Genomic DNA, 23,700 nt, shown 5'->3' on the forward strand with positions numbered 1-23,700 from the left:
TGGTCAGTACTGGGTGAAGGTCGGTACCAGGCGAAGGTCGGTACCGGGTGAAGGTCGGTACCGGGTGAAGGTCGGTACCGGGTGAAGGTCGGTACCGGGTGAAGGCCGGTACCGGGTGAAGGTCGGTACCGGGTGAAGGTCAGTGCCGGGTGAAGGTCAGTACCAGGTGGTCAGTACCGGGTGAAGGTCGGCACCGGGTGAAGGTCAGTACCGGGTGAAGGCCAGTACCGGGTGAAGGTCAGTACCGGGTGAAGGTCAGTACCAGGTGGTCAGTACTGGGTGAAGGTCAGTACCGGGTGAAGGTCGTACCGGGTGAAGATCGGTACCAGGTGGTCAGTACCGGGTGAGGATCGGTACCAGGTGAAGGTCAGTACCAGGTGGTCAGTACCAGGTGGTCAGTACTGGGTGAAGGTCGGTACCAGGCGAAGGTCAGTACAGGGTGAAGGTCAGTACAGGGTGAAGGTCGGTACCGGGTGAAGGTCAGTACCGGGTGAAGGTCAGTGCCGGGTGAAGGTCAGTACCAGGTGGTCAGTACCGGGTGAAGGTCGGCACCGGGTGGATGTCGGTACCGGGTGAAGGCCAGTACCGGGTGAAGGCCAGTACCGGGTGAAGGTCAGTACCGGGTGAAGGTCAGTACCAGGTGGTCAGTACCGGGTGAAGGTCAGTACAGGGTGAAGGTCGGTACCAGGTGGTCGGCACCGGGTGAAGGTCGGCACCGGGTGAAGGTCGGCACCGGGTGAAGGTCGGTACAGTCACATACTGTGTATATAGTCACATACTGTGTATATAGTCACATACTGTGTATATAGTCACATACTGTGTATATAGTCACATACTGTGTATATAGTCACATACTGTGTATATATAGTCACATACTGTGTATATAGTCACATACTGTGTATATAGTCACATACTGTGTATATAGTCACATACTGTGTATATAGTCACATACTGTGTATATATAGTCACATACTGTGTATATAGTCACATACTGTGTATATAGTCACATACTGTGTATATAGTCACATACTGTGTATATAGTCACATACTGTGTATATATAGTCACATACTGTGTATATAGTCACATACTGTGTATATATAGTCACATACTGTGTATATATAGTCACATACTGTGTATATAGTCACATACTGTGTATATAGTCACATACTGTGTATATAGTCACATACTGTGTATATAGTCACATACTGTGTATATAGTCACATACTGTGTATATAGTCACATAGTGTGTATATATAGTCACATACTGTGTATATAGTCACATACTGTGTATATAGTCACATACTGTGTATATAGTCACATACTGTGTATATAGTCACATACTGTGTATATATAGTCACATACTGTGTATATAGTCACATACTGTGTATATAGTCACATACTGTGTATATAGTCACATACTGTGTATATAGTCACATACTGTGTATATAGTCACATACTGTGTATATAGTCACATACTGTGTATATATAGTCACATACTGTGTATATAGTCACATACTGTGTATATAGTCACATACTGTGTATATAGTCACATACTGTGTATATAGTCACATACTGTGTATATAGTCACATACTGTGTATATAGTCACATACTGTGTATATAGTCACATACTGTGTATATATAGTCACATACTGTGTATATAGTCACATACTGTGTATATAGTCACATACTGTGTATATAGTCACATACTGTGTATATATAGTCACATACTGTGTATATAGTCACATACTGTGTATATAGTCACATACTGTGTATATAGTCACATACTGTGTATATATAGTCACATACTGTGTATATAGTCACATACTGTGTATATATAGTCACATACTGTGTATATAGTCACATACTGTGTATATAGTCACATACTGTGTATATAGTCACATACTGTGTATATAGTCACATACTGTGTATATATAGTCACATACTGTGTATATAGTCACATACTGTGTATATAGTCACATACTGTGTATATATAGTCACATACTGTGTATATAGTCACATACTGTGTATATATAGTCACATACTGTGTATATAGTCACATACTGTGTATATAGTCACATACTGTGTATATAGTCACATACTGTGTATATAGTCACATACTGTGTATATAGTCACATACTGTGTATATAGTCACATACTGTGTATATAGTCACATACTGTGTATATAGTCACATACTGTGTATATAGTCACATACTGTGTATATATAGTCACATACTGTGTATATAGTCACATACTGTGTATATAGTCACATACTGTGTATATAGTCACATACTGTGTATATAGTCACATACTGTGTATATAGTCACATACTGTATATATAGTCACATACTGTGTATATAGTCACATACTGTGTATATAGTCACATACTGTGTATATAGTCACATACTGTGTATATAGTCACATACTGTGTATATAGTCACATACTGTGTATATAGTCACATACTGTGTATATAGTCACATACTGTATATATAGTCACATACTGTGTATATAGTCACATACTGTGTATATAGTCACATACTGTGTATATAGTCACATACTGTATATATAGTCACATACTGTGTATATAGTCACATACTGTGTATATAGTCACATACTGTGTATATAGTCACATACTGTGTATATAGTCACATACTGTGTATATAGTCACATACTGTGTATATAGTCACATACTGTGTATATAGTCACATACTGTGTATATAGTCACATACTGTGTATATAGTCACATACTGTGTATATAGTCACATACTGTGTATATATATAGTCACATACTGTGTATATAGTCACATACTGTGTATATAGTCACATACTGTGTATATAGTCACATACTGTATATATAGTCACATACTGTGTATATAGTCACATACTGTGTATATAGTCACATACTGTGTATATAGTCACATACTGTATATATAGTCACATACTGTGTATATAGTCACATACTGTGTATATAGTCACATACTGTGTATATAGTCACATACTGTGTATATAGTGTATATATAGTCACATACTGTGTATATAGTCACATACTGTGTATATAGTCACATACTGTGTATATAGTCACATACTGTATATATAGTCACATACTGTGTATATAGTCACATACTGTGTATATAGTCACATACTGTGTATATATAGTCACATACTGTGTATATAGTCACATACTGTGTATATAGTCACATACTGTGTATATAGTCACATACTGTGTATATATAGTCACATACTGTGTATATAGTCACATACTGTGTATATAGTCACATACTGTGTATATAGTCACATACTGTGTATATATAGTCACATACTGTGTATATAGTCACATACTGTGTATATAGTCACATACTGTGTATATAGTCACATACTGTGTATATAGTCACATACTGTATATATAGTCACATACTGTGTATATAGTCACATACTGTGTATATAGTCACATACTGTGTATATAGTCACATACTGTGTATATAGTCACATACTGTGTATATAGTCACATACTGTGTATATAGTCACATACTGTGTATATAGTCACATACTGTGTATATAGTCACATACTGTGTATATAGTCACATACTGTGTATATAGTCACATACTGTATATATAGTCACATACTGTGTATATAGTCACATACTGTGTATATAGTCACATACTGTGTATATAGTCACATACTGTATATATAGTCACATACTGTGTATATAGTCACATACTGTGTATATAGTCACATACTGTGTATATATAGTCACATACTGTGTATATAGTCACATACTGTGTATATAGTCACATACTGTGTATATAGTCACATACTGTGTATATAGTCACATACTGTGTATATAGTCACATACTGTGTATATAGTCACATACTGTGTATATAGTCACATACTGTGTATATAGTCACATACTGTGTATATAGTCACATACTGTGTATATAGTCACATACTGTGTATATAGTCACATACTGTGTATATAGTCACATACTGTGTATATAGTCACATACTGTGTATATATAGTCACATACTGTGTATATATAGTCACATACTGTGTATATAGTCACATACTGTGTATATAGTCACATACTGTGTATATAGTCACATACTGTATATATAGTCACATACTGTGTATATAGTCACATACTGTGTATATAGTCACATACTGTGTATATATAGTCACATACTGTGTATATAGTCACATACTGTGTATATAGTCACATACTGTGTATATATAGTCACATACTGTGTATATAGTCACATACTGTGTATATATAGTCACATACTGTGTATATAGTCACATACTGTGTATATAGTCACATACTGTATATATAGTCACATACTGTGTATATAGTCACATACTGTGTATATAGTCACATACTGTGTATATATAGTCACATACTGTGTATATAGTCACATACTGTGTATATAGTCACATACTGTGTATATAGTCACATACTGTGTATATATAGTCACATACTGTGTATATAGTCACATACTGTGTATATAGTCACATACTGTGCATCTATTTCATGTTTTTATTTATCTTTGATCCGTGTGGTTGACCCCAATTTGAAAATGCAACTGTTTTTGTTCATGTTGATGCGTTTATTTCATCAATCACCAATGAATTGGAAAGGTGTCACTTCCCCCATTTTATCTTCCATTCATTTCAGGTTGAGGAATAGGAACAATAGTCCGTCCATAGCTGCACTGCACAGGTGTTTGTTAAAAATACACTTGGTGTTTGAAGAGCCGGTCGAACTTTGATTTAGCCGTGAACACAAGTTATTCGTGTTATTTAAAAAAAAAAAAAATGTTTTACACACACTCAGAAATGGCACGGGCAAAGAAGGGTCCTTCAGAAGCATCTGAATCGAAGCAGAAGTCGAGGAGGCAGAATGGAGAAACGTCTGGGGCTGCAGGACAAACCATCTCCATGAAGCTTCGGCAGAAGATGGACGGGAAGAGCACATTGAAAACAGGTCTGCTAGTAACACCAATGGATCTAATAGAAACGCCAATCTCCGTTATAGAAGCTTTTGATTGGCTGTGCTGTCTTCTATTTCATTTCCCCCTCTCCAGAAATGATACTGTATTTATCTTGATGTTATTGACTGTACCGGTCTTGTATTTCAGGGCCTGTTTTCCCAACCACCATAATCAAATCTTCAGTTGGGAAGAGAAGTGGACCAGGAAGCATCCTGCACTACATTTACCAGAGTACACTGGGGCAGAGCCTTCATTCTCAGATGAGACAGGTACACTACTACAGTCAGACTAGTGTGGTAGGGTGACTAGGGAACAGTAGTGTCTGTAGGGTGACTAGGGAACAGTAGTGTCTGTAGGGTGACTAGGGAACAGTAGTGGCTGTAGAGTGACTAGGGAACAGTAGTGTCTGTAGGGTGACTAGGGAACAGTAGTGTCTGTAAGGTGACTAGGGAACAGTAGTGTCTGTAGGGTGACTAGGGAACAGTAGTGTCTGTAGGGTGACTAGGGAACAGTAGTGTCTGTAGAGTGACTAGGGAACAGTAGTGTCTGTAGGGTGACTAGAGAACAGTAGTGTCTGTAGGGTGACTAGGGAACAGTAGTGTCTGTAGAGTGACTAGGGAACAGTAGTGTCTGTAGGGTGACTAGAGAACAGTAGTGTCTGTAGGGTGACTAGGGAACAGTACTGTCTGACAGCTAGTAGGGTGACTAGGGAACAGTAGTGTCTGACAGCTAGTAGGGTGACTAGGGAACAGTAGTGTCTGTAGGGTGACTAGGGAACAGTAGTGTCTGTAGGGTGACTAGGGAACAGTAGTGTCTGTAGGGTGACTAGGGAACAGTAGTGTCTGTAGGGTGACTAGGGAACAGTAGTGTCTGTAGGGTGAGTAGGGAACAGTAGTGTCTGTAGGGTGACTAGGGAACAGTAGTGTCTGTAGGGTGACTAGGGAACAGTAGTGTCTGTAGGGTGAGTAGGGAACAGTAGTGTCTGTAGGGTGACTAGGGAACAGTAGTGTCTGTAGGGTGAGTAGGGAACAGTAGTGTCTGTAGGGTGACTAGGGAACAGTAGTGTCTGTAGGGTGACTAGGGAACAGTAGTGTCTGACAGCTAGTAGGGTGACTAGGGAACAGTAGTGTCTGACAGCTAGTAGGGTGACTAGGGAACAGTAGTATCTGATAGCTAGTAGGGTGACTAGGGAACAGTAGTGTCTGTAGGGTGAGTAGGGAACAGTAGTGTCTGTAGGGTGACTAGGGAACAGTAGTGTCTGTAGGGTGACTAGGGAACAGTAGTGTCTGTAGGGTAACTAGGGAACAGTAGTGTCTGTAGGGTGACTAGGGAACAGTAGTGTCTGTAGGGTGACTAGGGAACAGTAGTGTCTGTAGGGTGACTAGGGAACAGTAGTGGCTGTAGAGTGACTAGGGAACAGTAGTGGCTGTAGGGTGACTAGGGAACAGTAGTGGCTGTAGAGTGACTAGGGAACAGTAGTGGCTGTAGAGTGACTAGGGAACAGTAGTGTCTGTAGGGTGAGTAGGGAACAGTAGTGTCTGTAGGGTGACTAGGGAACAGTAGTGTCTGTAGAGTGACTAGGGAACAGTAGTGTCTGACAGCTAGTAGGGTGACTAGGGAACAGTAGTGTCTGACAGCTAGTAGGGTGACTAGGGAACAGTAGTGTCTGACAGATAGTAGGGTGACTAGGGAACAGTAGTGTCTGACAGATAGTAGGGTGACTAGGGAACAGTAGTGTCTGACAGCTAGTAGGGTGACTAGGGAACAGTAGTGTCTGACAGCTAGTAGGGTGACTAGGGAACAGTAGTGTCTGTAGGGTGACTAGGGAACAGTAGTGTCTGTAGGGTGACTAGGGAACAGTAGTGTCTGACAGCTAGTAGGGTGACTAGGGAACAGTAGTGTCTGACAGCTAGTAGGGTGAATAGGGAACAGTAGTATCTGATAGCTAGTAGGGTGACTAGGGAACAGTAGTGTCTGTAGGGTGAGTAGGGAACAGTAGTGTCTGTAGGGTGACTAGGGAACAGTAGTGTCTGTAGGGTGACTAGGGAACAGTAGTGTCTGTAGGGTAACTAGGCAACAGTAGTGTCTGTAAGGTGACTAGGGAACAGTAGTGTCTGTAGGGTGACTAGGGAACAGTAGTGTCTGTAGGGTGACTAGGGAACAGTAGTGTCTGTAGGGTGACTAGGGAACAGTAGTGTCTGTAGGGTGACTAGGGAACAGTAGTGTCTGTAGGGTGACTAGGGAACAGTAGTGGCTGTAGAGTGACTAGGGAACAGTAGTGGCTGTAGGGTGACTAGGGAACAGTAGTGACTAGGGAACAGTAGTGTCTGTAGGGTGAGTAGGGAACAGTAGTGTCTGTAGGGTGACTAGGGAACAGTAGTGTCTGTAGAGTGACTAGGGAACAGTAGTGTCTGACAGCTAGTAGGGTGACAAGGGAACAGTAGTGTCTGACAGCTAGTAGGGTGACTAGGGAACAGTAGTGTCTGACAGATAGTAGGGTGACTAGGGAACAGTAGTGTCTGACAGCTAGTAGGGTGACTAGGGAACAGTAGTGTCTGTAGGGTGACTAGGGAACAGTAGTGTCTGTAGGGTGACTAGGGAACAGTAGTGTCTGTAGGGTGACTAGGGAACAGTAGTGTCTGTAGGGTGACTAGGGAACAGTAGTGTCTGACAGCTAGTAGGGTGACTAGGGAACAGTAGTGTCTGACAGCTAGTAGGGTGACTAGGGAACAGTAGTGTCTGTAGGGTGACTAGGGAACAGTAGTGTCTGACAGCTAGTAGGGTGACTAGGGAACAGTAGTGTCTGACAGCTAGTAGGGTGACTAGGGAACAGTAGTGTCTGTAGGGTGACTAGGGAACAGTAGTGTCTGTACGGTGACTAGGGAACAGTAGTGTCTGTAGGGTGACTAGGGAACAGTAGTGTCTGTAGGGTGACTAGGGAACAGTAGTGTCTGTAGGGTGACTAGGGAACAGTAGTGTCTGTAGGGTGACTAGGGAACAGTAGTGTCTGTAGGGTGAGTAGGGAACAGTAGTGTCTGTAGGGTGAGTAGGGAACAGTAGTGTCTGTAGGGTGAGTAGGGAACAGTAGTGTCTGTAGGGTGACTAGGGAACAGTAGTGTCTGTAGGGTGACTAGGGAACAGTAGTGTCTGTAGGGTGAGTAGGGAACAGTCGTGTCTGTAGGGTGACTAGGGAACAGTAGTGTCTGTAGGGTGACTAGGGAACAGTAGTGTCTGACAGCTAGTAGGGTGACTAGGGAACAGTAGTGTCTGACAGCTAGTAGGGTGACTAGGGAACAGTAGTATCTGATAGCTAGTAGGGTGACTAGGGAACGGTAGTGTCTGTAGGGTGAGTAGGGAACAGTAGTGTCTGTAGGGTGACTAGGGAACAGTAGTGGCTGTAGAGTGACTAGGGAACAGTAGTGGCTGTAGGGTGACTAGGGAACAGTAGTGGCTGTAGAGTGACTAGGGAACAGTAGTGTCTGTAGGGTGAGTAGGGAACAGTAGTGTCTGTAGGGTGACTAGGGAACAGTAGTGTCTGTAGAGTGACTAGGGAACAGTAGTGTCTGACAGCTAGTAGGGTGACTAGGGAACAGTAGTGTCTGACAGCTAGTAGGGTGACTAGGGAACAGTAGTATCTGATAGCTAGTAGGGTGACTAGGGAACAGTAGTGTCTGTAGGGTGACTAGGGAACAGTAGTGTCTGTAGGGTGACTAGGGAACAGTAGTGGCTGTAGAGTGACTAGGGAACAGTAGTGGCTGTAGGGTGACTAGGGAACAGTAGTGGCTGTAGAGTGACTAGGGAACAGTAGTGTCTGTAGGGTGAGTAGGGAACAGTAGTGTCTGTAGGGTGACTAGGGAACAGTAGTGTCTGTAGAGTGACTAGGGAACAGTAGTGTCTGACAGCTAGTAGGGTGACTAGGGAACAGTAGTGTCTGTAGGGTGACTAGGGAACAGTAGTGTCTGTAGGTTGACTAGGGAACAGTAGTGTCTGTAGGGTGACTAGGGAACAGTAGTGTCTGTAGGGTGACTAGGGAACAGTAGTGTCTGTAGGGTGACTAGGGAACAGTAGTGTCTGTAGGGTGACTAGGGAACAGTAGTGTCTGTAGGGTGACTAGGGAACAGTAGTGTCTGTAGGGTGACTAGGGAACAGTAGTGTCTGACAGCTAGTAGGGTGACTAGGGAACAGTAGTGTCTGACAGCTAGTAGGGTGACTAGGGAACAGTAGTGTCTGTAGGGTGACTAGGGAACAGTAGTGTCTGACAGCTAGTAGGGTGACTAGGGAACAGTAGTGTCTGACAGCTAGTAGGGTGACTAGGGAACAGTAGTGTCTGACAGCTAGTAGGGTGACTAGGGAACAGTAGTGTCTGACAGCTAGTAGGGTGACTAGGGAACAGTAGTGTCTGACAGCTAGTAGGGTGACTAGGGAACAGTAGTGTCTGACAGCTAGTAGGGTGACTAGGGAACAGTAGTGTCTGACAGCTAGTAGGGTGACTAGGGAACAGTAGTGTCTGACAGCTAGTAGGGTGACTAGGGAACAGTAGTGTCTGACAGCTAGTAGGGTGACTAGGGAACAGTAGTGTCTGTAGGGTGACTAGGGAACAGTAGTGTCTGTAGGGTGACTAGGGAACAGTAGTGTCTGTAGGGTGACTAGGGAACAGTAGTGTCTGTAGGGTGACTAGGGAACAGTAGTGTCTGTAGGGTGACTAGGGAACAGTAGTGTCTGTAGGGTGACTAGGGAACAGTAGTGTCTGTAGGGTGAGTAGGGAACAGTAGTGTCTGTAGGGTGACTAGGGAACAGTAGTGTCTGTAGGGTGACTAGGGAACAGTAGTGTCTGTAGGGTGACTAGGGAACAGTAGTTTCTGTAGGGTGACTAGGGAACAGTAGTGTCTGTAGGGTGAGTAGGGAACAGTCGTGTCTGTAGGGTGACTAGGGAACAGTCGTGTCTGTAGGCTGACTAGGGAACAGTAGTGTCTGTAGGGTGACTAGGGAACAGTAGTGTCTGTAGGGTGAGTAGGGAACAGTAGTGTCTGTAGGGTGACTAGAGAACAGTAGTGTCTGTAGGGTGACTAGGGAACAGTAGTGTCTGTAGGGTGACTAGGGAACAGTAGTGTCTGACAGCTAGTAGGGTGACTAGGGAACAGTAGTGTCTGACAGCTAGTAGGGTGACTAGGGAACAGTAGTATCTGATAGCTAGTAGGGTGACTAGGGAACAGTAGTGTCTGTAGGGTGAGTAGGGAACAGTAGTGTCTGTAGGGTGACTAGGGAACAGTAGTGTCTGTAGGGTGACTAGGGAACAGTAGTGTCTGTAGGGTAACTAGGGAACAGTAGTGTCTATAGGGTGACTAGGGAACAGTAGTGTCTGTAGGGTGACTAGGGAACAGTAGTGTCTGTAGGGTGACTAGAGAACAGTAGTGTCTGTAGGGTGACTAGGGAATAGTAGTGTCTGTAGGGTGACTAGGGAACAGTAGTGTCTGTAGGGTGACTAGGGAACAGTAGTGGCTGTAGAGTGACTAGGGAACAGTAGTGGCTGTAGGGTGACTAGGGAACAGTAGTGGCTGTAGAGTGACTAGGGAACAGTAGTGTCTGTAGGGTGACTAGGGAACAGTAGTGGCTGTAGAGTGACTAGGGAACAGTAGTGGCTGTAGGGTGACTAGGGAACAGTAGTGGCTGTAGAGTGACTAGGGAACAGTAGTGTCTGTAGGGTGAGTAGGGAACAGTAGTGTCTGTAGGGTGAGTAGGGAACAGTCGTGTCTGTAGGGTGACTAGGGAACAGTCGTGTCTGTAGGGTGACTAGGGAACAGTAGTGTCTGTAGGGTGACTAGGGAACAGTAGTGTCTGTAGGGTGACTAGGGAACAGTAGTGTCTGACAGCTAGTAGGGTGACTAGGGAACAGTAGTGTCTGACAGCTAGTAGGGTGACTAGGGAACAGTAGTGTCTGACAGCTAGTAGGGTGACTAGGGAACAGTAGTGTCTGACAGCTAGTAGGGTGACTAGGGAACAGTAGTGTCTGACAGCTAGTAGGGTGACTAGGGAACAGTAGTGTCTGACAGCTAGTAGGGTGACTAGGGAACAGTAGTGTCTGACAGCTAGTAGGGTGACTAGGGAACAGTAGTGTCTGACAGCTAGTAGGGTGACTAGGGAACAGTAGTGTCTGACAGCTAGTAGGGTGACTAGGGAACAGTAGTGTCTGACAGCTAGTAGGGTGACTAGGGAACAGTAGTGTCTGACAGCTAGTAGGGTGACTAGGGAACAGTAGTGTCTGACAGCTAGTAGGGTGACTAGGGAACAGTAGTGTCTGACAGCTAGTAGGGTGACTAGGGAACAGTAGTGTCTGACAGCTAGTAGGGTGACTAGGGAACAGTAGTGTCTGACAGCTAGTAGGGTGACTAGGGAACAGTAGTGTCTGACAGCTAGTAGGGTGACTAGGGAACAGTAGTGTCTGACAGCTAGTAGGGTGACTAGGGAACAGTAGTGTCTGACAGCTAGTAGGGTGACTAGGGAACAGTAGTGTCTGACAGCTAGTAGGGTGACTAGGGAACAGTAGTGTCTGACAGCTAGTAGGGTGACTAGGGAACAGTAGTGTCTGTAGGGTGACTAGGGAACAGTAGTGTCTGTAGGGTGACTAGGGAACAGTAGTGTCTGACAGCTAGTAGGGTGACTAGGGAACAGTAGTGTCTGACAGCTAGTAGGGTGACTAGGGAACAGTAGTGTCTGACAGCTAGTAGGGTGACTAGGGAACAGTAGTGTCTGACAGCTAGTAGGGTGACTAGGGAACAGTAGTGTCTGACAGCTAGTAGGGTGACTAGGGAACAGTAGTGTCTGACAGCTAGTAGGGTGACTAGGGAACAGTAGTGTCTGACAGCTAGTAGGGTGACTAGGGAACAGTAGTGTCTGACAGCTAGTAGGGTGACTAGGGAACAGTAGTGTCTGACAGCTAGTAGGGTGACTAGGGAACAGTAGTGTCTGACAGCTAGTAGGGTGACTAGGGAACAGTAGTGTCTGACAGCTAGTAGGGTGACTAGGGAACAGTAGTGTCTGACAGCTAGTAGGGTGACTAGGGAACAGTAGTGTCTGACAGCTAGTAGGGTGACTAGGGAACAGTAGTGTCTGACAGCTAGTAGGGTGACTAGGGAACAGTAGTGTCTGTAGGGTGACTAGGGAACAGTAGTGTCTGTAGAGTGACTAGGGAACAGTAGTGTCTGACAGCTAGTAGGGTGACTAGGGAACAGTAGTGTCTGTAGAGTGACTAGGGAACAGTAGTGTCTGACAGCTAGTAGGGTGACTAGGGAACAGTAGTGTCTGTAGAGTGACTAGGGAACAGTAGTGTCTGACAGCTAGTAGGGTGACTAGGGAACAGTAGTGTCTGTAGAGTGACTAGGGAACAGTAGTGTCTGACAGCTAGTAGGGTGACTAGGGAACAGTAGTGTCTGTAGAGTGACTAGGGAACAGTAGTGTCTGTAGGGTGACTAGAGAACAGTAGTGTCTGTAGGGTGACTAGGGAACAGTAGTGTCTGACAGCTAGTAGGGTGACTAGGGAACAGTAGTGTCTGACAGCTAGTAGGGTGACTAGGGAACAGTAGTGTCTGACAGCTAGTAGGGTGACTAGGGAACAGTAGTGTCTGACAGCTAGTAGGTGACTAGGGAACAGTAGTGTCTGACAGCTAGTAGGGTGACTAGGGAACAGTAGTGTCTGACAGCTAGTAGGGTGACTAGGGAACAGTAGTGTCTGACAGCTAGTAGGGTGACTAGGGAACAGTAGTGTCTGTAGGGTGACTAGGGAACAGTAGTGTCTGACAGCTAGTAGGGTGACTAGGGAACAGTAGTGTCTGACAGCTAGTAGGGTGACTAGGGAACAGTAGTGTCTGACAGCTAGTAGGGTGACTAGGGAACAGTAGTGTCTGACAGCTAGTAGGGTGACTAGGGAACAGTAGTGTCTGACAGCTAGTAGGGTGACTAGGGAACAGTAGTGTCTGACAGCTAGTAGGGTGACTAGGGAACAGTAGTGTCTGACAGCTAGTAGGGTGACTAGGGAACAGTAGTGTCTGACAGCTAGTAGGGTGACTAGGGAACAGTAGTGTCTGACAGCTAGTAGGGTGACTAGGGAACAGTAGTGTCTGACAGCTAGTAGGGTGACTAGGGAACAGTAGTGTCTGACAGCTAGTAGGGTGACTAGGGAACAGTAGTGTCTGACAGCTAGTAGGGTGACTAGGGAACAGTAGTGTCTGACAGCTAGTAGGGTGACTAGGGAACAGTAGTGTCTGACAGCTAGTAGGGTGACTAGGGAACAGTAGTGTCTGACAGCTAGTAGGGTGACTAGGGAACAGTAGTGTCTGACAGCTAGTAGGGTGACTAGGGAACAGTAGTGTCTGACAGCTAGTAGGGTGACTAGGGAACAGTAGTGTCTGACAGCTAGTAGGGTGACTAGGGAACAGTAGTGTCTGACAGCTAGTAGGGTGACTAGGGAACAGTAGTGTCTGACAGCTAGTAGGGTGACTAGGGAACAGTAGTGTCTGACAGCTAGTAGGGTGACTAGGGAACAGTAGTGTCTGACAGCTAGTAGGGTGACTAGGGAACAGTAGTGTCTGACAGCTAGTAGGGTGACTAGGGAACAGTAGTGTCTGACAGCTAGTAGGGTGACTAGGGAACAGTAGTGTCTGACAGCTAGTAGGGTGACTAGGGAACAGTAGTGTCTGACAGCTAGTAGGGTGACTAGGGAACAGTAGTGTCTGACAGCTAGTAGGGTGACTAGGGAACAGTAGTGTCTGACAGCTAGTAGGGTGACTAGGGAACAGTAGTGTCTGACAGCTAGTAGGGTGACTAGGGAACAGTAGTGTCTGACAGCTAGTAGGGTGACTAGGGAACAGTAGTGTCTGACAGCTAGTAGGGTGACTAGGGAACAGTAGTGTCTGACAGCTAGTAGGGTGACTAGGGAACAGTAGTGTCTGACAGCTAGTAGGGTGACTAGGGAACAGTAGTGTCTGACAGCTAGTAGGGTGACTAGGGAACAGTAGTGTCTGACAGCTAGTAGGGTGACTAGGGAACAGTAGTGTCTGACAGCTAGTAGGGTGACTAGGGAACAGTAGTGTCTGACAGCTAGTAGGGTGACTAGGGAACAGTAGTGTCTGACAGCTAGTAGGGTGACTAGGGAACAGTAGTGTCTGACAGCTAGTAGGGTGACTAGGGAACAGTAGTGTCTGACAGCTAGTAGGGTGACTAGGGAACAGTAGTGTCTGACAGCTAGTAGGGTGACTAGGGAACAGTAGTGTCTGACAGCTAGTAGGGTGACTAGGGAACAGTAGTGTCTGACAGCTAGTAGGGTGACTAGGGAACAGTAGTGTCTGACAGCTAGTAGGGTGACTAGGGAACAGTAGTGTCTGACAGCTAGTAGGGTGACTAGGGAACAGTAGTGTCTGACAGCTAGTAGGGTGACTAGGGAACAGTAGTGTCTGACAGCTAGTAGGGTGACTAGGGAACAGTAGTGTCTGACAGCTAGTAGGGTGACTAGGGAACAGTAGTGTCTGACAGCTAGTAGGGTGACTAGGGAACAGTAGTGTCTGACAGCTAGTAGGGTGACTAGGGAACAGTAGTGTCTGACAGCTAGTAGGGTGACTAGGGAACAGTAGTGTCTGACAGCTAGTAGGGTGACTAGGGAACAGTAGTGTCTGACAGCTAGTAGGGTGACTAGGGAACAGTAGTGTCTGACAGCTAGTAGGGTGACTAGGGAACAGTAGTGTCTGACAGCTAGTAGGGTGACTAGGGAACAGTAGTGTCTGACAGCTAGTAGGGTGACTAGGGAACAGTAGTGTCTGACAGCTAGTAGGGTGACTAGGGAACAGTAGTGTCTGACAGCTAGTAGGGTGACTAGGGAACAGTAGTGTCTGACATCTAGTAGGGTGACTAGGGAACAGTAGTGTCTGACAGCTAGTAGGGTGACTAGGGAACAGTAGTGTCTGACAGCTAGTAGGGTGACTAGGGAACAGTAGTGTCTGACAGCTAGTAGGGTGACTAGGGAACAGTAGTGTCTGACAGCTAGTAGGGTGACTAGGGAACAGTAGTGTCTGACAGCTAGTAGGGTGACTAGGGAACAGTAGTGTCTGACAGCTAGTAGGGTGACTAGGGAACAGTAGTGTCTGACAGATAGTAGGGTGACTAGGGAACAGTACTGTCTGACAGCTAGTAGGGTGACTAGGGAACAGTAGTGTCTGACAGATAGTAGGGTGACTAGGGAACAGTAGTGTCTGACAGCTAGTAGGGTGACTAGGGAACAGTAGTGTCTGACAGCTAGTAGGGTGACTAGGGAACAGTAGTGTCTGACAGCTAGTAGGGTGACTAGGGAACAGTAGTGTCTGACAGCTAGTAGGGTGACTAGGGAACAGTAGTGTCTGACAGCTAGTAGGGTGACTAGGGAACAGTAGTGTCTGACAGCTAGTAGGGTGACTAGGGAACAGTAGTGTCTGTAGGGTGACTAGAGAACAGTAGTGTCTGACAGCTAGTAGGGTGACTAGGGAACAGTAGTGTCTGACAGCTAGTAGGGTGACTAGGGAACAGTAGTGTCTGTAGGGTGACTAGAGAACAGTAGTGTCTGTAGGGTGACTAGGGAACAGTAGTGTCTGACAGCTAGTAGGGTGACTAGGGAACAGTAGTGTCTGACAGCTAGTAGGGTGACTAGGGAACAGTAGTGTCTGACAGCTAGTAGGGTGACTAGGGAACAGTAGTGTCTGACAGCTAGTAGGGTGACTAGGGAACAGTAGTGTCTGACAGCTAGTAGGGTGACTAGGGAACAGTAGTGTCTGACAGCTAGTAGGGTGACTAGGGAACAGTAGTGTCTGACAGCTAGTAGGGTGACTAGGGAACAGTAGTGTCTGTAGAGTGACTAGGGAACAGTAGTGTCTGTAGAGTGACTAGGGAACAGTAGTGTCTGTAGAGTGACTAGGGAACAGTAGTGTCTGTAGAGTGACTAGGGAACAGTAGTGTCTGTAGAGTGACTAGGGAACAGTAGTGTCTGTAGAGTGACTAGGGAACAGTAGTGTCTGACAGCTAGTAGGGTGACTAGGGAACAGTAGTGTCTGACAGATAGTAGGGTGACTAGGGAACAGTAGTGTCTGACAGCTAGTAGGGTGACTAGGGAACAGTAGTGTCTGACAGATAGTAGGGTGACTAGGGAACAGTAGTGTCTGACAGCTAGTAGGGTGACTAGGGAACAGTAGTGTCTGACAGCTAGTAGGGTGACTAGGGAACAGTAGTGTCTGTAGGGTGACTAGGGAACAGTACTGTCTGACAGCTAGTAGGGTGACTAGGGAACAGTAGTGTCTGACAGATAGTAGGGTGACTAGGGAACAGTAGTGTCTGACAGCTAGTAGGGTGACTAGGGAACAGTAGTGTCTGTAGAGTGACTAGGGAACAGTACTGTCTGACAGCTAGTAGGGTGACTAGGGAACAGTAGTGTCTGACAGATAGTAGGGTGACTAGGGAACAGTAGTGTCTGACAGCTAGTAGGGTGACTAGGGAACAGTACTGTCTGACAGCTAGTAGGGTGACTAGGGAACAGTAGTGTCTGACAGCTAGTAGGGTGACTAGGGAACAGTAGTGTCTGACAGCTAGTAGGGTGACTAGGGAACAGTAGTGTCTGACAGCTAGTAGGGTGACTAGGGAACAGTAGTGTCTGACAGCTAGTAGGGTGACTAGGGAACAGTAGTGTCTGACAGCTAGTAGGGTGACTAGGGAACAGTAGTGTCTGACAGCTAGTAGGGTGACTAGGGAACAGTAGTGTCTGTAGAGTGACTAGGGAACAGTACTGTCTGACAGCTAGTAGGGTGACTAGGGAACAGTAGTGTCTGACAGATAGTAGGGTGACTAGGGAACAGTAGTGTCTGACAGCTAGTAGGGTGACTAGGGAACAGTAGTGTCTGACAGCTAGTAGGGTGACTAGGGAACAGTAGTGTCTGACAGCTAGTAGGGTGACTAGGGAACAGTAGTGTCTGACAGCTAGTAGGGTGACTAGGGAACAGTAGTGTCTGTAGGGTGACTAGGGAACTGTAGTGTCTGTAGGGTGACTAGGGAACAGTAGTGTCTGTAGGGTGACTAGGGAACAGTAGTGTCTGTAGGGTAACTAGGCAACAGTAGTGTCTGTAAGGTGACTAGGGAACAGTAGTGTCTGTAGGGTGACTAGGGAACAGTAGTGTCTGTAGGGTGACTAGGGAACAGTAGTGTCTGACAGCTAGTAGGGTGACTAGGGAACAGTAGTGTCTGTAGGGTGACTAGGGAACAGTAGTGTCTGACAGCTAGTAGGGTGACTAGGGAACAGTAGTGTCTGTAGGGTGACTAGGGAACAGTAGTGTCTGTAGGGTGACTAGGGAACAGTAGTGTCTGTAGGGTGACTAGGGAACAGTAGTGTCTGTAGGGTGACTAGGGAACAGTAGTGTCTGTAGGGTGAGTAGGGAACAGTAGTGTCTGTAGGGTGACTAGGGAACAGTAGTGTCTGTAGGGTGACTAGGGAACAGTAGTGTCTGTAGGGTGACTAGGGAACAGTAGTGTCTGTAGGGTGACTAGGGAACAGTAGTGTCTGTAGGGTGACTAGGGAACAGTAGTGTCTGTAGGGTGACTAGGGAACAGTAGTGTCTGTAGGGTGACTAGGGAACAGTAGTGTCTGTAGGGTGACTAGGGAACAGTAGTGTCTGTAGGGTGACTAGGGAACAGTAGTGTCTGTAGGGTGAGTAGGGAACAGTAGTGTCTGTAGGGTGACTAGGGAACAGTAGTGTCTGTAGGGTGACTAGGGAACAGTAGTGTCTGTAGGGTGACTAGGGAACAGTAGTGTCTGTAGGGTGACTAGGGAACAGTAGTGTCTGACAGCTAGTAGGGTGACTAGGGAACAGTAGTGTCTGACAGCTAGTAGGGTGACTAGGGAACAGTAGTGTCTGACAGCTAGTAGGGTGACTAGGGAACAGTAGTGTCTGACAGCTAGTAGGGTGACTAGGGAACAGTAGTGTCTGACAGCTAGTAGGGTGACTAGGGAACAGTAGTGTCTGACAGCTAGTAGGGTGACTAGGGAACAGTAGTGTCTGACAGCTAGTAGGGTGACTAGGGAACAGTAGTGTCTGACAGCTAGTAGGGTGACTAGGGAACAGTAGTGTCTGACAGCTAGTAGGGTGACTAGGGAACAGTAGTGTCTGACAGCTAGTAGGGTGACTAGGGAACAGTAGTGTCTGACAGCTAGTAGGGTGACTAGAGAACAGTAGTGTCTGTAGGGTGACTAGGGAACAGTAGTGTCTGTAGGGTGACTAGGGAACAGTAGTGTCTGACAGCTAGTAGGGTGACTAGGGAACAGTAGTGTCTGACAGCTAGTAGGGTGACTAGGGAACAGTAGTGTCTGACAGCTAGTAGGGTGACTAGGGAACAGTAGTGTCTGACAGCTAGTAGGGTGACTAGGGAACAGTAGTGTCTGACAGCTAGTAGGGTGACTAGGGAACAGTAGTGTCTGACAGATAGTAGGGTGACTAGGGAACAGTAGTGTCTGACAGCTAGTAGGGTGACTAGGGAACAGTAGTGTCTGACAGCTAGTAGGGTGACTAGGGAACAGTAGTGTCTGACAGCTAGTAGGGTGACTAGGGAACAGTAGTGTCTGACAGCTAGTAGGGTGACTAGGGAACAGTAGTGTCTGACAGCTAGTAGGGTGACTAGGGAACAGTAGTGTCTGACAGCTAGTAGGGTGACTAGGGAACAGTAGTGTCTGACAGCTAGTAGGGTGACTAGGGAACAGTAGTGTCTGACAGCTAGTAGGGTGACTAGGGAACAGTAGTGTCTGACAGCTAGTAGGGTGACTAGGGAACAGTAGTGTCTGTAGGGTGACTAGGGAACAGTAGTGTCTGTAGGGTGACTAGGGAACAGTAGTGTCTGTAGGGTGACTAGGGAACAGTAGTGTCTGTAGGGTGACTAGGGAACAGTAGTGTCTGTAGAGTGACTAGGGAACAGTAGTGTCTGTAGAGTGACTAGGGAACAGTAGTGTCTGTAGGGTGACTAGGGAACAGTAGTGTCTGTAGGGTGACTAGGGAACAGTAGTGTCTGTAGGGTGACTAGGGAACAGTAGTGTCTGTAGGGTGACTAGGGAACAGTAGTGTCTGTAGAGTGACTAGGGAACAGTAGTGTCTGTAGGGTGACTAGGGAACAGTAGTGTCTGTAGGGTGACTAGGGAACAGTAGTGTCTATAGAGTGACTAGGGAACAGTAGTGTCTGTAGGGTGACTAGGGAACAGTAGTGTCTGTAGAGTGACTAGGGAACAGTAGTGTCTGTAGGGTGACTAGGGAACAGTAGTGTCTGTAGGGTGACTAGGGAACAGTAGTGTCTATAGAGTGACTAGGGAACAGTAGTGTCTGTAGGGTGACTAGGGAACAGTAGTGTCTGTAGGGTGACTAGGGAACAGTAGTGTCTGTAGAGTGACTAGGGAACAGTAGTGTCTGTAGAGTGACTAGGGAACAGTAGTGTCTGTAGGGTGACTAGGGAACAGTAGTGTCTGTAGAGTGACTAGGGAACAGTAGTGTCTGTAGAGTGACTAGGGAACAGTAGTGTCTGTAGGGTGACTAGGGAACAGTAGTGTCTGTAGGGTGAGTAGGGAACAGTAGTGTCTGTAGGGTGAGTAGGGAACAGTAGTGTCTGTAGGGTGAGTAGGGAACAGTAGTGTCTGTAGGGTGACTAGGGAACAGTAGTGTCTGTAGGGTGACTAGGGAACAGTAGTGTCTGTAGGGTGACTAGGGAACAGTAGTGTCTGTAGAGTGACTAGGGAACAGTAGTGTCTGTAGGGTGACTAGGGAACAGTAGTGTCTGTAGGGTGACTAGGGAACAGTAGTGTCTGTAGGGTGACTAGGGAACAGTAGTGTCTGTAGGGTGACTAGGGAACAGTAGTGTCTGACAGCTAGTAGGGTGACTAGGGAACAGTAGTGGCTGTAGGGTGACTAGGGAACAGTAGTGGCTGTAGGGTGACTAGGGAACAGTAGTGTCTGTAGGGTGACTAGGGAACAGTAGTGTCTGTAGGGTGACTAGGGAACAGTAGTGTCTGTAGGGTGACTAGGGAACAGTAGTGTCTGTAGGGTGACTAGGGAACAGTAGTGTCTGTAGGGTGACTAGGGAACAGTAGTGTCTGTAGGGTGACTAGGGAACAGTAGTGTCTGTAGGGTGACTAGGGAACAGTAGTGTCTGTAGAGTGACTAGGGAACAGTAGTGTCTGACAGCTAGTAGGGTGACTAGGGAACAGTAGTGTCTGACAGCTAGTAGGGTGACTAGGGAACAGTAGTGTCTGACAGATAGTAGGGTGACTAGGGAACAGTAGTGTCTGACAGCTAGTAGGGTGACTAGGGAACAGTAGTGTCTGACAGCTAGTAGGGTGACTAGGGAACAGTAGTGTCTGACAGCTAGTAGGGTGACTAGGGAACAGTAGTGTCTGACAGCTAGTAGGGTGACTAGGGAACAGTAGTGTCTGACAGCTAGTAGGGTGACTAGGGAACAGTAGTGTCTGACAGCTAGTAGGGTGACTAGGGAACAGTAGTGTCTGACAGCTAGTAGGGTGACTAGGGAACAGTAGTGTCTGTAGGGTGACTAGGGAACAGTAGTGTCTGTAGGGTGACTAGGGAACAGTAGTGTCTGTAGGGTGACTAGGGAACAGTAGTGTCTGTAGGGTGACTAGGGAACAGTAGTGTCTGTAGGGTGACTAGGGAACAGTAGTGTCTGTAGGGTAACTAGGGAACAGTAGTGTCTGTAGGGTGACTAGGGAACAGTAGTGTCTGACAGCTAGTAGGGTGACTAGGGAACAGTAGTGTCTGACAGCTAGTAGGGTGACTAGGGAACAGTAGTGTCTGACAGATAGTAGGGTGACTAGGGAACAGTAGTGTCTGTAGGGTGACTAGGGAACAGTAGTGTCTGACAGCTAGTAGGGTGACTAGGGAACAGTAGTGTCTGTAGGGTGACTAGGGAACAGTAGTGTCTGTAGGGTGAGTAGGGAACAGTAGTGTCTGTAGGGTGACTAGGGAACAGTAGTGTCTGTAGAGTGACTAGGGAACAGTAGTGTCTGACAGCTAGTAGGGTGACTAGGGAACAGTAGTGTCTGACAGCTAGTAGGGTGACTAGGGAACAGTAGTGTCTGACAGCTAGTAGGGTGACTAGGGAACAGTAGTGTCTGACAGCTAGTAGGGTGACTAGGGAACAGTAGTGTCTGACAGCTAGTAGGGTGACTAGGGAACAGTAGTGTCTGACAGCTAGTAGGGTGACTAGGGAACAGTAGTGTCTGACAGCTAGTAGGGTGACTAGGGAACAGTAGTGTCTGACAGCTAGTAGGGTGACTAGGGAACAGTAGTGTCTGACAGCTAGTAGGGTGACTAGGGAACAGTAGTATCTGACAGCTAGTAGGGTGACTAGGGAACAGTAGTATCTGACAGCTAGTAGGGTGACTAGGGAACAGTAGTATCTGACAGCTAGTAGGGTGACTAGGGAACAGTAGTGTCTGTAGGGTGACTAGGGAACAGTAGTGTCTGTAGGGTGAGTAGGGAACAGTAGTGTCTGTAGGGTGACTAGGGAACAGTAGTGTCTGTAGAGTGACTAGGGAACAGTAGTGTCTGTAGGGTGACTAGGGAACAGTAGTGTCTGTAGGGTGACTAGGGAACAGTAGTGTCTGTAGGGTGACTAGGGAACAGTAGTGTCTGTAGAGTGACTAGGGAACAGTAGTGTCTGTAGGGTGAGTAGGGAACAGTAGTGTCTGTAGGGTGACTAGGGAACAGTAGTGTCTGTAGGGTGACTAGGGAACAGTAGTGTCTGTAGGGTGACTAGGGAACAGTAGTGTCTGTAGGGTGAGTAGGGAACAGTAGTGTCTGTAGGGTGACTAGGGAACAGTAGTGTCTGTAGGGTGACTAGGGAACAGTAGTGTCTGTAGAGTGACTAGGGAACAGTAGTGTCTGTAGGGTGAGTAGGGAACAGTAGTGTCTGTAGGGTGACTAGGGAACAGTAGTGTCTGTAGGGTGACTAGGGAACAGTAGTGTCTGTAGGGTGACTAGGGAACAGTAGTGTCTGACAGCTAGTAGGGTGACTAGGGAACAGTAGTGTCTGTAGGGTGACTAGGGAACAGTAGTGTCTGTAGGGTGACTAGGGAACAGTAGTGTCTGTAGGGTGACTAGGGAACAGTAGTGTCTGACAGCTAGTAGGGTGACTAGGGAACAGTAGTGTCTGTAGGGTGACTAGGGAACAGTAGTGTCTGTAGGGTGACTAGGGAACAGTAGTGTCTGTAGGGTGACTAGGGAACAGTAGTGTCTGACAGCTAGTAGGGTGACTAGGGAACAGTAGTGTCTGTAGGGTGACTAGGGAACAGTAGTGTCTGTAGGGTGACTAGGGAACAGTAGTGTCTGTAGGGTGACTAGGGAACAGTAGTGTCTGTAGGGTGACTAGGGAACAGTAGTGTCTGTAGGGTGACTAGGGAACAGTAGTGTCTGTAGAGTGACTAGGGAACAGTAGTGTCTGTAGGGTGACTAGGGAACAGTAGTGTCTGTAGGGTGACTAGGGAACAGTAGTGTCTGTAGGGTGACTAGGGAACAGTAGTGTCTGTAGGGTGACTAGGGAACAGTAGTGTCTGACAGCTAGTAGGGTGACTAGGGAACAGTAGTGTCTGTAGGGTGACTAGGGAACAGTAGTGTGTAGGGTGACTAGGGAACAGTAGTGTCTGTGTAGAGTGACTAGGGAACAGTAGTGTCTGTAGGGTGACTAGGGAACAGTAGTGTCTGTAGGGTGACTAGGGAACAGTAGTGTCTGTAGGGTGACTAGGGAACAGTAGTGTCTGTAGGGTGACTAGGGAACAGTAGTGTCTGTAGGGTGACTAGGGAACAGTAGTAGGGTGACTAGGGAACAGTAGTGTCTGTAGGGTGACTAGGGAACAGTAGTGTCTGTAGGGTGACTAGGGAACAGTAGTGTCTGTAGGGTGACTAGGGAACAGTAGTGTCTGTAGGGTGACTAGGGAACAGTAGTGTCTGTAGGGTGACTAGGGAACAGTAGTGTCTGTAGGGTGACTAGGGAACAGTAGTGTCTGTAGGGTGACTAGGGAACAGTAGTGTCTGTAGGGTGACTAGGGAACAGTAGTGTCTGTAGGGTGACTAGGGAACAGTAGTGTCTGTAGGGTGACTAGGGAACAGTAGTGTCTGTAGGGTGACTAGGGAACAGTAGTGTCTGTAGGGTGACTAGGGAACAGTAGTGTCTGTAGGGTGACTAGGGAACAGTAGTGTCTGTAGGGTGACTAGGGAACAGTAGTGTCTGACAGCTAGTAGGGTGACTAGGGAACAGTAGTGTCTGACAGCTAGTAGGGTGACTAGGGAACAGTAGTGTCTGACAGCTAGTAGGGTGACTAGGGAACAGTTGTGTCTGACAGCTAGTAGGGTGACTAGGGAACAGTAGTGTCTGTAGGGTGACTAGGGAACAGTAGTGTCTGACAGCTAGTAGGGTGACTAGGGAACAGTAGTGTCTGACAGCTAGTAGGGTGACTAGGGAACAGTAGTGTCTGTAGGGTGACTAGGGAACAGTAGTGTCTGACAGCTAGTAGGGTGACTAGGGAACAGTAGTGTCTGACAGCTAGTAGGGTGACTAGGGAACAGTAGTGTCTGTAGGGTGACTAGGGAACAGTAGTGTCTGACAGCTAGTAGGGTGACTAGGGAACAGTAGTGTCTGACAGCTAGTAGGGTGACTAGGGAA

The 23,700-nt window shown here is 46.7% G+C and overlaps 1 protein-coding gene across 1 annotated transcript in view; it reads left to right on the plus strand.

Moving 5' to 3' along the window:
• Positions 1–23,700, plus strand: part of LOC139406308 (damage-specific DNA binding protein 2) — a 53,583-nt gene that overhangs the window by 2,490 nt on the left and 27,393 nt on the right. The window contains exons 2-3 of the mRNA XM_071148786.1: positions 4,833–4,982; positions 5,137–5,258. Coding sequence (XP_071004887.1) covers positions 4,835–4,982; positions 5,137–5,258 — 270 coding nt within the window. The 5' untranslated portion in view covers positions 4,833–4,834. The remainder of the gene's footprint in view (positions 1–4,832; positions 4,983–5,136; positions 5,259–23,700) is intronic.

This window comes from Oncorhynchus clarkii, chromosome 4, assembly GCF_045791955.1.
Source record: "Oncorhynchus clarkii lewisi isolate Uvic-CL-2024 chromosome 4, UVic_Ocla_1.0, whole genome shotgun sequence".
Lineage (NCBI taxonomy): Eukaryota > Metazoa > Chordata > Actinopteri > Salmoniformes > Salmonidae > Oncorhynchus > Oncorhynchus clarkii.